Raw genomic sequence first — 12,348 nt, 5'->3', positions numbered from 1 at the left:
TATACTTATGTAGCTGCTTTACCAGTGCTCTTTAATTTTGCGTGTGGCTCCAGCTATGCTGACACCCTTTCCTGTCAGCCTTCTGGGCTCCCTTAGTGTTTTCTCACAGGGCAGGTTTGCTAGTGACAAACTCTGTTCTGTTTGGTTTTAAGGTGGGAATATGCTACTTCCCTCTTCATTTCTGAAGAGTTGTTAGGTATAAAACTTCTTTCCCATATGTTATCACCACTTCAGGCAGCTCTGATGTTTACGACTGCAGTAAATGCTCCCGGGGAAAAGGTGGTTTGCACTGGATGAGCTCTGATGTTTACGACTGCAGTAAATGCTCCCGGGGAAAAGGTGGTTTGCACTGGATGAGCTCTGAGTCAGGTCAGCTAGCGCCGAGCCTTGGGAGCGGGATTTCCCAGGGAACTGCCAGGCAGATGAAGTGATGCCAGTTACCTGGAGCGGGACCTGGGAGGAGCTCTGGGCCGTTCTGTCACATCCTGAGGCTGCTGGATTTCAGTGACCACTGGGCTGGGGAGGCTTATAGTTCTGCAAAGCTCGCTGTACTTACTAAGATCCAGCTACTTTTCTTGAACAAATATGTCCTAGATTGTGTAGCTAATCTGTGGAGTCCTGAAAAGGCTGATTTTCCATGTTTGCGTGGTGTTTTTGTTCCTTTCGTGGAGGTCGTTCCTTTTCTCGGAGGTCCTCACTCCACCATCCCTGCTGACCTCACTTGCCTTTCTGGTCGTTTAACTCACTCTGACGCATCCTGCCATGAATTATAGCTCAGCTACCCAATCGGAAATACTGTGCCAGGTAGATTTATCTTAATAACACTGGCATGGCTCGTCATCCCTTCTATAGATTTGATTTCATTTAATCTTCAATACCAAAGCCAAGTAACAAATAAGTAGTTTTCTTTTTTTCAGGGTGCTTATTAGAGACATAAATTTGTAACACTTTGCATTGGCTTATGCCATCATTGAATCTTTGATAGTGCCAAAAAGTTTTCCACCTTAAGTCCTATGAGCATGGTACTTGTACTTGGCTCAACGATTAAGAGACCTCCCACTAGGTTATAATACTACTGGAGAAGGTTAAATGAAATGTACAGTTGAAGCTGTTTTTATAAAATTTTAGGTTATCACAAGCTGCTGACTAAAAGTGTGGCTGAGACTCCAGTCCATAAGCAGATCTCCAGGAGGCTCCTTCACAGACAAATCAAGGGCAGGTGAGTGACTTTTTCTTCCTGGGTCCAGCACCTTCACACTCTCTGGGCCACTGTGTGCCTTCCTTTGACCTCATGACTTAAATCTTAGCCATGATGCTTATAACCACAGAACATTCCCTGAACTCTGAAGGCAGGAGAACCATGCAGAATGTGTTCTCATCCAACCTTTTTCACTTGGCATAATTATTTTGAGATTTATACATGTTGCTTGTATCAGTAATTTGACCTTTTTTATTGCTGAGTGTTATTCCACTAAATGGATTTCCCAGTTTTTAAACTCATGCCCCTACTGACATGGGGAAAGGTGTGTCCTCAGACCTGTTAGGCAAGGCTGGAGTTTAGCATCCCAGCTTGTCCTTTGCTCGCAGAGGTGTGGATGGGGCTGTGTGTCCCCCGGCACCCCCTGGGATGCTGGTTGGAGCAGGGATTTGCTGTTGCAAATGTTTGGTTGTAATTGGCTGCCCCTGGTTCTTTGGCCTTGGAGAGCTGGCTTTCCTGGGATGTTTTTAGTCTGTACCTGTGGCACATTCGTGTTGTCAGCTTCGCCAGGGTAAAGCTGGGGATGCTGCTGGCCACAGAAAGAAAATGCAGAGAGGCCCACTGCCTGTATCTCCTTGGGTTGCAAGGTCTGAGCCAGGCTGCCTCCTTCAGGTTGCAAGGTCTGAGCCAGGCTGCCTCCTTCTGCTTGCTTTTCACAGAGCACACAGGGGATAGGGAAAGGTGTCTCAACTTCATCTTGTCACAGCTCCCTCTGGCATCATCTATATATAAATTTTACACACCTAAAGAAAATTTTTTTTTTTGGTACCAGGAATCAAACGGAGGACCTTACACTTGCCAGGCAGGCGCTGTGCCACTAAGCTATATCCCCAGCCCCACACTTAGGAAAATTTACAGGCTAAATTGTCAGAAGTGAAGTTGGCAGGTCAGAAGTCTTTGCCAAACTGCCAAAAATTAAAGCTGTTAAAAACTTACGTGTTTAATTTTTAATACATTATGGAAGTAAAAGTATTAATGTAAAGTTATTTTTGAAGTTGTAAAATTGTTTTCTGATAGAAGCATTCTGACCATCTCACCCTTAATAGTAATTATATATGGGGCTGCACAAGCCCTGGGTTCAGTCCTCAGCACCAAAATCTAAATAAGTAATAATAAGCTGGGCATGGTACCACACGCCTGTAATCCTAGCACTGGGGAAGCTGAGGCAAGAGGATGCTGAGTCTGAACCCAGCCGGGGCTACATAGTGAGTTCAAGGCCAGTCTGAACTATGTAGTGAAAATGTACCTCAAAAATAAACAAATACGGGGCTGGGGATTTAGCTCAGCAGCAAAGCGCCTGCCTGGCAAGCGCGAGGTCGTGAGTTCGGTTCCTGGTACCGGAGAAAAACCAAAAAAATAAAAAAATAAAAATAAAAAAATACATAATAATAATGTATGAGAAAGCTTACCGATGCTAATATTATTAGACTGTGGTGTTGTTGCCTTGTTAGATGAGAAACTGTCTCTGCTTTGATGTGTGTTGCTGTTGAGTGACAGCGAATCCTTTTACTGGTTGTTCCTCAAGGTCCTCTGATCCTGGTCCTGACATCAGTGTGGTTGAAGAGTCCCCTGAGAAAGGAGAAGGTGGTGAGTATTAGCTACTGTGTTGTTTTCACTTGTGCCTGGCTTCTAGGGAGCCGCTCTGCCCTTGTACGGTCACTCTGCGTGTGCTCGCTTTGCAGAAGTTCTGATGACTCCAGGTCCATGGTGACGCTCTGTCACTATACACAAATGTTCTTTTATATAGAATTTATGAAGAGAATTATTGGGGAAGAAATATTTTTACATAATAAAAATGCCCAGTGTGAGGGTTAAACTACCATGTTATACGAAATGCTGTGGCTTATTTTAAAAGTATGTGACAGAGCCAGGTATGGTGTCATGCACCTGTTTTCCGGGCACTTGGAAGACTAAGGCAGGAAGATTTCAAGTTTAAAGCCAGCCTGGGGCTCTATAGTAAGTTTGAGGCCAGGAAGACTTCTGTCTCAAAAAACAAAAATTTTCTCTATAAGTACATGACAAGAGGGTTTTCAAAAACTTCTTTATTTAATTGCTCAAGTAATTCATATTTGTTGAAGAAAAATTACAAAGTATACAAAAATTTTTTTAATTACCTGATAATTTCACTACTCAGAAATACTGTTTTAACAGTTAGCATATAATCTTACCAGTACTGCTTCTATACAAATACATATATTGTGCACATATGAAACCTAGGTAGACTGTGACCTTCAGGAGTCTTCGCAATCTGCCACCTTTATGCATGACATAGCATATACCTTTTTTTCACCCTAGGTGATACATAAAGGTGGCAGATTGTGAGACTCCTGCAGGTCATAGTCTCTTGGCTCAGTGAGTTTTTAATACCCTCTTGGAACCACGTGTCAAACCCCTCTTAGCTTTGCTTTTTTTTTTTTTAAATTCTTCTCCCTTCCTCAGTGGTAAGGATCGGACCCAGGTCTCATCCCTGGTTTGAACTTAGCTACATCCCCAGCCCTTTTCTCTTTTTCTTTTGGTACCAGGGATCAAACTCAGGACCTTGCCCTTGCCAGGCAGGCGCTGTGCTGCTGAGCTATGTCCTCAGCCTCCTTTTCTTATTTTGAGATAGGATCTCAGCAAGTTGCCCAGGGATCAAACTTGGGATCCTTCTGCCTCAATTCTCAGAATGCTGTGCCACCACACCTAACACCCTCTTAGCTTTTAAAGGGACATTTCAGAAATGTCAAAGCTGCTGTCAGATTTCCATGATGCGTGGGGTATTACATAAGTTTTGCCTGTTTTTGACAACATGAGAAGATGTCAAGATTATAATTCTCCCTGGTTACTAAGTGGTTCTTATTTTGCAGAAATAAGTTTGAGACGAAGTCCTCGAATCAAGCAGTTATCATTTAGCAGAACAAACTCTGGTTCCTTCTATTCTGTGTCTCAGCCAAAGTCTCGAAGCGTGCAGAGAGTCCATTCATTCCAGCAAAACAAGTCAGGTAACGAGGCCCATCTCTCTTCCCAAGTGCACACTGACTTGGTGGGAAGTGTGTTTGCAGTCTGACATTTTCCTCCGTAACTGGAAAGGGAGAACCTGTGTACCGTGGAGGTCAAGGCAGTGACCAGGTGAACAGTCCGTGGCCTCTGTAATCAGTCATCCCTTTGATTCCTACAACTGGCTGTCCACACTATTGTTATAAGTAGTGCATTCTTTAAACGGGAAGTTAACCACGATTCCCACCATATAGCCAGACGCTCCGCACAAATATCCCAGGACAAAAGGTCACACTTGTTTGTATGTTGTTGTTCTTTTATCCATGATTAGTGTGGCTAACAGATAGGTGTTTTTATGTTTATACTTACAAATTACTTCAGTTGCCCACATTTCCTAACATAGGACCTGGGGTTAATTTGTAGTCTTATTTAAAATTTAAGAAGGCAGCAACCATTGCCGTACATAATTGTACGGCATTGTACATTGCCTGACATAATTAGAAATATTCCCCCACCTAATAATTTTCCCTCTAAAAATAGTCTTTTTTACACAGACTGGCTATTTTTCATATGTGTTGAGAGGACGAGGGTTAAGAAATAATTAAGTGTTGTTGCTCTCTTTGACTTGCAGATCAAAGAGAAAATTCTCCAATCCAAAGTATTCGGTCTCCCAGGAGCCTTCTTTTTGGGACAGTGCCTGAGATGGTCAGCCCCTCAGAGAAGGGTTCGGCCCGAATCAAAAGACTGTCAAGAAGCAAGCTGAGCTCTGAGACACCTGCAGCTTACCAGGTAGATAGTTTCTAAAGTGATTAGAAGGGGTAGTCGCAGGGAACGGAGGTGGCCAAACAACCCAGGTGACTGTAGATCATAGAGATTTGGGGTGGTTGGGTTTAGCCACGTAAGTGGTTATTGGGCACGTGGAACTTAAGCGTGGCCGTGGTGGTGGGGAGGACACAGGGATGCTGCTCTGACTTCCACTGTGTTAGGCACTACATGTATGTCTCTCTGCAGTGCACGCCAGGCAGTCGTCCTGCATGTGACAGCCCCTCTGTCTGGCACCTGTGTCAGGTGCCCTTGCCCTCCCCCGCCTGGGGCATGGCTCTTCACTCCAGGCCTGCCTCGCTACGACACATTAGCTCGGGTGCCCACCTTTCTCTTGCATCCCCACAACTCCTCCCCTCACTTAGCTCCACCTGGACCATTTCAAGCCTTTTTCCCCCTCTCCCAAATCTTTCTGAAAAATACTCACCTGATTTTGCTTTGCTTAAGGCTCTGTAAACTTCTTATCTGCTAAAGCCAAGTTTCTAAAGGTTCATAAAATGGAACCCTTGTGTTAAAAAAGTCATTTTTGTTTGGAAATCCGTTTAAACTGTGTCCTGGTTAGGAGCCCACACAGCTCTGGGGAAAGCTTTGGATCTCACAGATTACATGACCAGGGTCAGTCTCATGCCCTGGGCAGGCAGGGCCCCCCATGATCTGCCCCCTGCCCGCCTGGCTGGCCTCAGCCCTCCCTGCCTGGCACCCCTGCCCGGCAACCGCAGGCCGAGTAACATCCCGCACACAGCTGCTGCTTTCCACATCCGTGCCTCTGCTGGTACTGCGTTCTGTGCCTAAAGCCCCCTCTGCCCACTCTCCCAGTCTCTCCTTCCCCTGCTGATAGCCCTTCCTGAACACCTGACTCACTAGCACTTCCTCCCCAGCCCCAGCCCCTGCCTGCCCTGTCACTGCGCGGGCCGCCCTGGTCTCACCTGTCTCTACCCCACTGAACACGAGATGCCGCCAGAGTGATTCCCTTGGGGTGATCCACTAAGGCTGTAGAAGAGATGGGTGCTCGACCTGTGGGGATTTGCCTATGTCGTTTGTGAGAAGGAAGGGTATTTTGGTGGGCAGTGTTGCAGCTGCGGCCACCCCATAGTACCTACACAGAGTAGGTGTGCAGCACACACAGGCTGAATGGAGCTGGGGGCTGCTTTCGGCAAAGGTGAGCAGCGGCTGTGCTGTTTGAGGAGGGGGGCGAGCCGGCGGGTACCTGTGAGTGCTGGAGTGGAACATTTAGAGGCAAGGCATGGTGAGCTGTAGTGTGCTAATTATGAAAATTTTTGTTCAAACAAAGATTGGATACAGTGCGTAGCCCTATAAAAAGTGGACAAGTAAGATCTGAGTCGAGTTCTGCAGAGGATCCTCTGTAAAATTTCCATGTGCAAGAAAAATCCTGTAGCTGATTTTAAATATCCTGTGTGCTTTTCTAGTCCTCTTAGAGCCATGAAGACACTTTTTAGAAAATATAAGTGACAGTATTTCAAGCACTGAAATGATCAGTTTTCTTTACAGACTCCTAAGAAGAGTTACCAGAAATCTCCGACCTTTCCTAAGACAATACCAAGAGGGTTCCCAAGAACACCGCAGATTCCGCCACACACTCCAGAAGGGCCACTGCACCCCGCTGCAGAGGTGCCCCCCGCAGAGCCCGCCCTGGCCGAGAAGGCCCTACAGGACCCCTCGTCCCCTAGCTGCTGCTCACCCTCGGCATCAAGAGCCACACCACAGGAAGGACCCTCCCCAGCAGAGGGGGCCTCTGCTCTTGCCACAGGGACCCCAAGAACGCCCACCAGACCGGGTGCTCAGCCACCTGGCTTCATGCTAAACTCTGCATGGCCACATCTAGTGAATTCCAGTCCAGAAAACCCCTCCCGTCCGGCATCCCCCACTCCCTCAGCTGCCCAGCCCTGGAGTAAGTGTGTGACCCCCGTCAGGCACTGCCTCAGGACACCGCCGAGGGCAGCAGCCCTCCTGGGCCCACCTCAGGGTCAAAAGTACCAGCAGCTCCTCCTCCCTGAAGTCTCTCAGGCAGAAGAACCAGCACAGATACTGAAAGATAAAGCTGTGCAAACCCCCGAGAGACCTGGGGACATAACTGTGACTTCCTCCCCACTGCGTCCTCCAGAGAAGTGGGGTGTTTCCAAGAGCCCACTTAGGAGGCCTTCGACAGTGTCCCCTGGCCTTAGAGACCTGGATCAGAAAGAGCACCAGGCGTCACCTAGCAGGGCCACATCTCCCTCCTGTGCTGCTCCCTCAGTTTCCCCTACGACTGTACCACCACGGGGCGTTGCATCTGTCACCAACCCCCCTCCGCCACCATCTAAACTTGGGAGATGGAATAGAAGGGCCTCAGACCCGAAACAAGGCTCTCTGGAGTGTCCCCCGGGGCCCGCTGCTGCACTTGGGGTTGCCACAGTCACCAGCCCAGCTAGCACCACCGGTTCCAGAAAGGACCAGGAGGAAGGAAGCCCCTCTCCACCATCCTGTCCTGAAGGACAGAGGCACCTAGGGGCTGGTGCCAGCAGTGACTGGCCCGGATCCTCTCCTCTGCTTGTTGGAAGTGACACAGATTACCTCACTGTGCTCGAGGAGGCCGAATCCCAGGGTGGTGGGAGCCACGCAGTGAGAGGGGGTGAAGGTACGGGACTAAGGACAGCAGACCATGCCTGGAAGCCACCCTCTGTGCCCAACACCAGGACTTCCCCACCTGCTCCTTGCTCTGGACCTGGCTCTCCCAAGATGGAGTCCTGTGCCCTGCACTGCCCTGGAGGGCAGTGTCAGGCTATGGCACGGCCGGAGAGCCTGAGGGTTCCGGTGAGGCCTCTGAACGCCCCTGCCAGCTCTCAGACCTACGAGGTAGAGCTGGAGATGCGGGCCTCCGGCCTGCCCAAGCTTCGGATTAAGAAGGTGGACTCCAATACACTGACTGAAGCTGAGGTCCCAGGAAAGGAGGGGAGCCCTGTGGGAGAAGAGGCCTCCCTCCCTGGTCTCAGCATGCCCCGGGCCAGCAGGGCCACCAGCAAGCCCGAGGCTACCTACGTGTCACCCCCTTGCCTCCACTTCTTGCACAGCACACCTGGCAAGGGGCAGACCTACATCTGCCAGTCCTGCACCCCAACCCACTGCCCACCCAGCACCCCCTCTCCGTTTCAGACAGATGTTGGGGTTCCCTGGACACCATCCCCCAAGCACAATGGCAAGACCACTCCCGACTCCATCAAAGACTGGCCCCGGAGGAAGAGAGCAGTGGACTGCAGCAACGGGCACCCCTCCGGGCGGGGTGAGGTGGGCGGGGACCCTCTCGGGGCCTTGCCACTGCCTGAGCCCCAGGCCCGGGAGCAGGCCCTTAAACTCAGCCTCCACAAGACTCCCATCTCGGAGGACTTTGAGCTTGAGGGGGTATGTCAGCTCCCAGACCAGTCCCCGCCTGGGGACAGTGTCCCCAAGGCTGAGGAAGCCTTCTCGTGGGGACAGTTCGGGTTGGGTTCCAGGAAGAGACATTGGTCTCCCAAGGAAGAAGCAGAGTGTGGAGCCAAAAGAGTCTGTGAGGCCCCAAGGGAAGATGCAGACATGAGGAAGCACGAAAAGGGGGCCTCAGGGTGGACCGTGCCGCAGCTGCCCTCCACCGGAGACGACGAGGTGTTCGCTTCTGGTGAGTTTGTGTTTGGAACCCGCGCAGCATGTGGTTTCTGTCGGGCAGCCTCAGCGAGGAGGCATTTGGAGCGGGGGGCTGGGACTCGACCTGCTGGGGCCCGTGGGGTGCACTGACAGGTACGCTGACGCCTGGCCTCTCCCTAGGCTGCACCCCACCTCCTGGCTGTGCTCTGCGGAGCTGCCTCTCAGCCAGCGGGCTGCAGGCTCTCACCCAGTCTCCGCTACTGCTCCCCGGGAAGGCAGCGTCCTCTGAGTGCCTGAACCCCACAGGTAAGCGCCACAGAGATCCCCAGATGCCTCTCCAGAGCTAGGGAACCTCGGTTTTAGGGGAACCACGGGGATGCCAAGGATGGGGTAGACAGTTTGTGCCTAGTGTCAGTCCCTTCCCAGGGCAGTTCCACAGTAGAACCTGTGTACACCCACAGAACCCCCCTAAAATCCTGCTGCGGCACTTGAGTCTTCTTGAAGATGGTGACAGGGCCCGCTGGGACACGCTGCTCATCGGTAGTCTCAGAATCTGAACAGGAAAGCGCTGGTGGCCCGACAGGTGTGCCCAGAGCCTGCCATGCCTGCTAGCAGATTTATGCCCATGCCTCCTGCATACTCAGGGTGCTAAAGCGCTGACGGTCAGAATCAGCATCTACCGGAAGATGCCCCCTCCTCAGGGTCGCTTTGAGACAGAGATGTAAGTCATGCAAAGTAGCATAAAGCCCTCAGATGCAAGCCTGCAGGTACCCACATTTCCACAGTGGCTTCGTGCCGCCGACCCTGTGCAGAACCATGAAAGGGGACCCTGTAGGAAGTGAAGTGTATGCTTCTGCAGGATGGAAAAGTCAGCCCTATGATGTGTCCTAAGGCCCTCTCTGTGTGAGCTCCCGAAGCCAGTGTCCTGTTCAGTCTTCAGTCACTTCTCTGCCTTTTTCTAGATGAGAATGCAGATGTCTTTCCCTCCGCTGCAGAAGCATCCACTTTCAGCCCGGCCATCTCCCGGAGGCGCCCCTTCAGCAGGACGTACACACGGAAGAAGCTCATTAGCTAGTTAGGCCGGGACCTGCCGGAGGACTGAGAGCCACCGGCACTGCCAGGCTGGGCAGAGGCACTGTGAGAGCGGCAGCTGTTCCCCACTTGTACCACCCAGGCTTCCCAGCAGGGCCCCGGGACAGGGGTAACTGGCACCAAAGGGGCCTGAGACCCTTCAGAAAGTGAAGCTGAAGTCAGCCTGGTCACCATGGGCTCAAAGGAATCAGAGACCTGACCCCAAGCCTTTTGCCATGGTCAGCGTGCAGTTCCCACGAGAATGCCTCTCAGTCTTCCGGTTCCTCTTCGGGACTCGCCCATCACCCCAGCACCTCGCTCTGTAACCCGCCCAAGGCCCTGCCCCTGCCTGGCTGGGGAGGGGAGTTAGGTAGCAGTGCAGCGGCTGCTGTGAATCAGGTGGCCCCGCAGTCGGGAAACTAGGCAAGGATCTGGGTAAGGTGGGATCCCATTCCAGCAATTCCCCAAACGACCAGTCAGGAGGCCACTGCCTCACTTGTGAAAATGGGGAAGGAGCCCCTCAAGGGGTCCCTGGAGAAGCTGCTGTGAGGCTGGGATGTGAGACACAAGTACTCTGTAAACCGTGAAGCCCTGTGCACAAAACTGGCAGGCAACAGAGTAAACGTGCGCGTACCCTGCGTGACCGTGAAATCATTTCCGGCTGCCTGGCCTTCGGTGCTTTTCTGTTTAATGTTTCCTCCTAAGGTTACTGTGACTGGTCCAGCTCTAGCAGTTTCCAGAGCAGCCACGTTCTCAAGTCTGCCCTGAGACCAGCCAGCTTATGCCACAGGCCGCCCTGTTCCTAGGGAGACCATCACTTGGCACCACCCGGTAGCGGCCCTCCACGCAGCAGCCAGGCCTTATGGTCTCAAAGGCCTCAAGCCTTTTGTGGTCCCAGATCGGATTCTTCCTACTGGCTTATAATCAGATTCCAAGTGAAAACTCCCAACTCCCTACGGAGGTGTGTGAGCCCCCCGCTGCCATGACAGATGCCTGTGTCACTTCTAAGAGCTTGATTTGTGCTAACAGTTTTGGAGGCTGCAACTCGTGGTCAGTGACTGCACTGTTCTGGGGCCTGTTCTGAGGTTCCCCCATGGTGGGGATCCCCTGGTAGAGTAAAACAGCACATCGTGGCACCTGCAGGGGGTGTGCTGTTGGGAGCCGCTGAGGCTGGAAAGTAGTCCCGTGTGCAGGAGGAAGCCAGCCCGAGAGCATGGGAGCTGCTCGAAGCATGTAAACAAGCCAGTGCAACTTGTTCACACTGCTGGGCAGAGAGGCTGAAATTAGTATCAGCCTCTCGGGTATGAATAAACGCTCTACTGTTCTTTGATAATCCCCCTCTCCACTCAGGAGAGAGGACTTCCACCTGATCCCAGCTTTTTGTCTCTTGTCTATCTTTTCCTCCTCACTGCTGTTCCTTCCCGGGTACAGCAGGAACCCAAGGGATCCTTACAGGGGGGCAGGGTCCCAGTGTCCCTTAAAGGCCCCACCCCTAGTGACCTCACATTTCCATGGGCCACACCACCCCCCACAGAACCATGACCTGGGGACCCAGCCTCAACATGAGCATCTGAGCAGCCATTCAAGATCCCCCTTGGCCCCTGTGTCCATCTCCAATGCAAAACCATTCAGGGCTGGGCATATAGCTCAGTGGCACAAGCACCTGCCTGGCAAGTGCAAGGTCCTGAGTTCAATTCCCGGTACCCCAAAAAAAAAAAAAAAAGCCATTCAGTCCATCTGTAACACTGCTCAAGAGTCCAACTCCGAAGTCCTCCCTGAGACTTGGGCAGACTCAGCTATCCTGCAGACAGACCCCTGTAAGAATTAACAGGCTGGGTGTGGTGGTGCACGCCTGTAATCTCAGCACTTGGGAGGTTAAGGCAGGAGGATCACTGCAAGCACTGGGAAAAAAAAAAGCCCACTACTAACTTCACAGGCCACCTGCCTACTTGGTTTTTCAGGGGAGGGGGTTCAATAGCACTAATTTCTAGCAATTATGTACTCATTGGCTGCAGCTTGAACTATGCTCCTTTTCTGACCACACCGTTTTTCCGATCTTCCCACTCCTTATTCTCACTGTCAATCTGGCTAAAAGCAGCCGGCAATATACCGCCTGAAGCTGTGCTGCCCTGAAATCTCCACTAGGGTTGTTTTTCTTCGGTACCAGGAATCAAACTCACAACCTTGCACTTGCCAGGCAGGCGCTGTGCCACTGAGCTAAATACCCAGTCCCTCCGCTAGGGTTATTGGCCCATAGCCTTTCAGCTCGGCCTCCCAAAAGAGTCTGAGGACCTGGACAGAACCTAGACAAGTTCTTGGGGGAAGTTACATCATGGCCTCCAGTGTAGCTCTCAATAGTGTCCTTGTTTCCACCAGAAACCTCACCAGCACAGCCTCCCCCACCCAACTCCTTCCTGCACGGGTCAGCACCCACCAGAATTGCCCATTAACTTCTGCTCACACTGTTCGAGCCTTTCTTTAGCCTGGCTTTCTAAACTTTTCTAAATTGCAAGCCACTTCCAAAGGCTGTTGAATCACACTGTCATGTATAGTCACAGCAACTGTCACCAGACTGACCCAGAATTTCTAACCCCAGCTGATAATCC

General features: G+C 51.3%; 1 protein-coding gene across 3 annotated transcripts in view; it reads left to right on the top strand.

The window, feature by feature from the left end:
- The window catches only part of Ticrr (TOPBP1-interacting checkpoint and replication regulator), a 42,768-nt gene extending 31,656 nt beyond the window's left edge, over positions 1-11,112 (top strand). For all 3 annotated transcript variants that reach the window (XM_013512556.1, XM_005381551.2, XM_013512555.1), the window contains exons 16-22: positions 1,129-1,219; positions 2,784-2,845; positions 4,105-4,239; positions 4,866-5,023; positions 6,566-8,705; positions 8,852-8,977; positions 9,634-11,112. In XM_013512556.1, the coding sequence (XP_013368010.1) occupies positions 1,129-1,219; positions 2,784-2,845; positions 4,105-4,239; positions 4,866-5,023; positions 6,566-8,705; positions 8,852-8,977; positions 9,634-9,746 (2,825 nt within the window). In that variant the 3' untranslated portion in view covers positions 9,747-11,112. The remainder of the gene's footprint in view (positions 1-1,128; positions 1,220-2,783; positions 2,846-4,104; positions 4,240-4,865; positions 5,024-6,565; positions 8,706-8,851; positions 8,978-9,633) is intronic.
- The last annotated feature ends 1,236 nt before the right edge of the window (positions 11,113-12,348 follow it).

Source organism: Chinchilla lanigera, unplaced genomic scaffold, assembly GCF_000276665.1.
Source record: "Chinchilla lanigera isolate Chin_1 unplaced genomic scaffold, ChiLan1.0 scaffold00015, whole genome shotgun sequence".
Taxonomy (NCBI): domain Eukaryota; kingdom Metazoa; phylum Chordata; class Mammalia; order Rodentia; family Chinchillidae; genus Chinchilla; species Chinchilla lanigera.
This window is presented reverse-complemented; position numbering and strand designations above follow the sequence as displayed.